At 58.8% G+C, this 2,547-nt stretch overlaps 1 protein-coding gene across 1 annotated transcript in view; it reads left to right on the top strand.

Moving 5' to 3' along the window:
* Positions 1-312: 312 nt before the first annotated feature.
* Positions 313-2,547, top strand: part of BSPRY (B-box and SPRY domain containing) — a gene marked incomplete at its 5' end in the record, with an annotated part of 8,622 nt that continues 6,387 nt past the window's right edge. Inside the window, 2 exon segments of the mRNA XM_010085582.1 lie at positions 313-543; positions 2,338-2,363. Coding sequence (XP_010083884.1) covers positions 313-543; positions 2,338-2,363 — 257 coding nt within the window.

Genomic DNA, 2,547 nt, shown 5'->3' with positions numbered 1-2,547 from the left:
TCACCAATTTTAATTTATTTGTGCCTCGCTCCACTGAGGACAAGAGGCAGCTGTCCCTTTCTCACTAATCGCGAATCCGGGAAGGTCTGCGGAGGGATGGGACCTGGTCCCTCGCAGGTGGTCACCACGGTTAGCCCAGGAGGCGGGTTGGGGACTGGTTGTCCTGTTCACCTCTGCGTGCATCGCGATGATTATCATGGCTTGGGCTCAATTAATTAATTAGTCTCAACAGCTGAGCCCACAGGAAGCTGGCAGGTACTCTCGCTGGGGTTGGGGCGAGGCTGATGTTCCTCTGTCTCCTTGCTCCGGTAGAACGCAGCCAATGCAGCGCGGGAACTGGTGATCCAGCGGCTGATGTTGGTGGGGAACGTGTGTGAGAACGAAGAGCAGCGGCTGCTGGAGAAGGTGCACGCGGAGGAGGAGCGGGCACACCAGAGCATCCTGACGCAGCGCGTGCACTGGACGGAGGCTCTGCAGAAGCTGGCCGCCCTCCGCACCTACCTGGTGGACGTCATCACCAACGTGGATGACCAGGGCTTGCTGGTGAGTGCTGCTCCTGGTGCCCAGGGGCGGGTTGGTCAGCCCAGAATTCACCTAGACTTTTTATGGTGGATATTTTGGGACTTAAAAAAGGTGTTTGGTAGCTTGCTGCACTGACAGCAAGGAGGCAGAGTTGGGCAGGACCCACGTGTGCAGGTCTGGCTCAAGGAACCTCCTTCACCTGGTCCTGACAAGCCCCTGTGTGTTCTTGGTGGTTCCCGGAGCATCTGCTCTGCCTGATTCTGCTTTTTCTCACAGTGAGGTTCAGAACCACGCGGGCTCAGGTCTCCAAGATCGTAGAATCACGGAATCACAGAATAGTTTGGGTTGCAAGGGACCATGGAGGTCATGCAGTCCAACCCCCTGCAGTGAGCAGGGACATCTTCCACGAGATCAGGTTGCCCAGAGCCCCATCCAACCTGACCTTGAATGCCTTAGCTTGAAGCTGCTGGCTCAGGACAGCTGTGGGTTGAGAGCTGCTCTTATGGCGGTTAATTGGGACACCAGTTTGTGCTGTCTGGTTTTAATCAAAACGTGGCCCTGGGGGAGCACCTGGAGCTCTTCTGGAAAGCCTGCCCCGTTGTCTGGCACCCCTCTTTGGGGTATTTACCACGCAAAGCAGCCCCTGCTTCCTGTTGCTCGGCTCCTTCTCTGGCTGTTCAATTCTCTTGGTTTACCCGAGCGGTTCCTCGCATTTTGGAAGCGAGCAGGTTGGCGTTGCACCGCCTCGCTCTTAGCCTCTGCTTCCCCGTGTCACTTTGTGAAGAGTGGGGCAGCAGCTTAAAAACAGAACTGATCCCACCACGGAAGGTTGAGGCTGTCCCTTTGGTGGGACATGAGCATCTCTCCTGCCCCAGTGCCTGAGCTGGCTGGGCTGCGGCCTCGCCGGAGCCAGCAGAGGTTGTAAAGGTTAGATTCCTCCTTTTATCATGTAGCGGGGGGGAAATAGGGATCACGCGTTCTCCACCTTGGATCATGGGTGTTGGCGTTGGTGTCTATCGGGAATCGATACGTCCTGTGACACAGGAAGGTGGGAGGCATGCAGAGCACCTGTGGCTCATGTCTGAGCCCTGCTCAGGTATTTTTCTACCAGTTTGGTAACTGCGCTGTACCCTGAGAGCACACCAGTGCTGGCGGTACAGAAACACGTGGGGCTGGTCACAAGGTGATCTGACTCTTGGGTTAGGGCTCGGCAGCTTCACCCCATATCGAAGGCTCGGGGGCTTGTGTGCTGTGAGCACGGGATGTTCTCGCAGCAGGGTGGGGGGCCGGGGGGGCTCAGGGCTGGGGTTCCACGCTCTGGGCAGGGCAGGGTGCAGCGGTGGGAGCTCGCAGGCACAGACAGCCTGGTGTCTGCCGGAGAGTCTGGAGGCAGAGCCGGTTCTTTGTGGGTCTGGAGACCCTCCTCCTGTCTCAGCTCCCCACGTGTATCCCTCGCACCAGAGGGTCTGGCCGTGCTTGCAGTCTCCTGGAGCGGTGGCAGGCTGTCTGGGTGCTCCTGAGTCACTGTCACCATCCACCCGGTCCCCCTGGCACAGTGGACGCTACCCCTGGCTGGGTGCAGAAGATGTATTGCCTGGAGCTGGTCCCACTCGTTTTCTGGATCAGGGAGAGGAAAGTGCTGATGCTGGGCACTGCCCTGGGTCCCCAAGGCCAGCGTGGGGTGGGGGTGGCCTCTCTGGGTCGGGAAGGAGAGCAGGGCTCCCTGGGTTCTGGGTTCACTGTGCCCCAGCCTGTGTTTGGGATTTTGTCTGTGGGGATTTCAGCTCTGGTAACTCTTTCTCTCCTTGTCCCCAGCATGCAGAACAAGAGATCTTCGAGAGGTCAGTACCTGGCTGCTCCTGGGCCTTTCCCTGCCCCTGCTCCTGCCTGGCTGACCCCTCTGTGCTCCTGCTGTCACAGCATGCCATTGCTCCGGTGACACCCCATTGCTCTGGTGACACCCCCGCTGCCAGCAGCCGTTGCTCCAGTGACACCCCATTGCTCTCGTGACACACCCGCTGACCG

This window comes from Pterocles gutturalis, unplaced genomic scaffold (genome assembly GCF_000699245.1).
Source record: "Pterocles gutturalis isolate BGI_N339 unplaced genomic scaffold, ASM69924v1 scaffold12750, whole genome shotgun sequence".
In the NCBI taxonomy this organism is placed as follows: Eukaryota; Metazoa; Chordata; class Aves; order Pterocliformes; family Pteroclidae; genus Pterocles; species Pterocles gutturalis.
The sequence above is the reverse complement of the archived record's forward strand: the minus strand, read 5'-3'. Positions and strand labels throughout refer to the sequence as shown.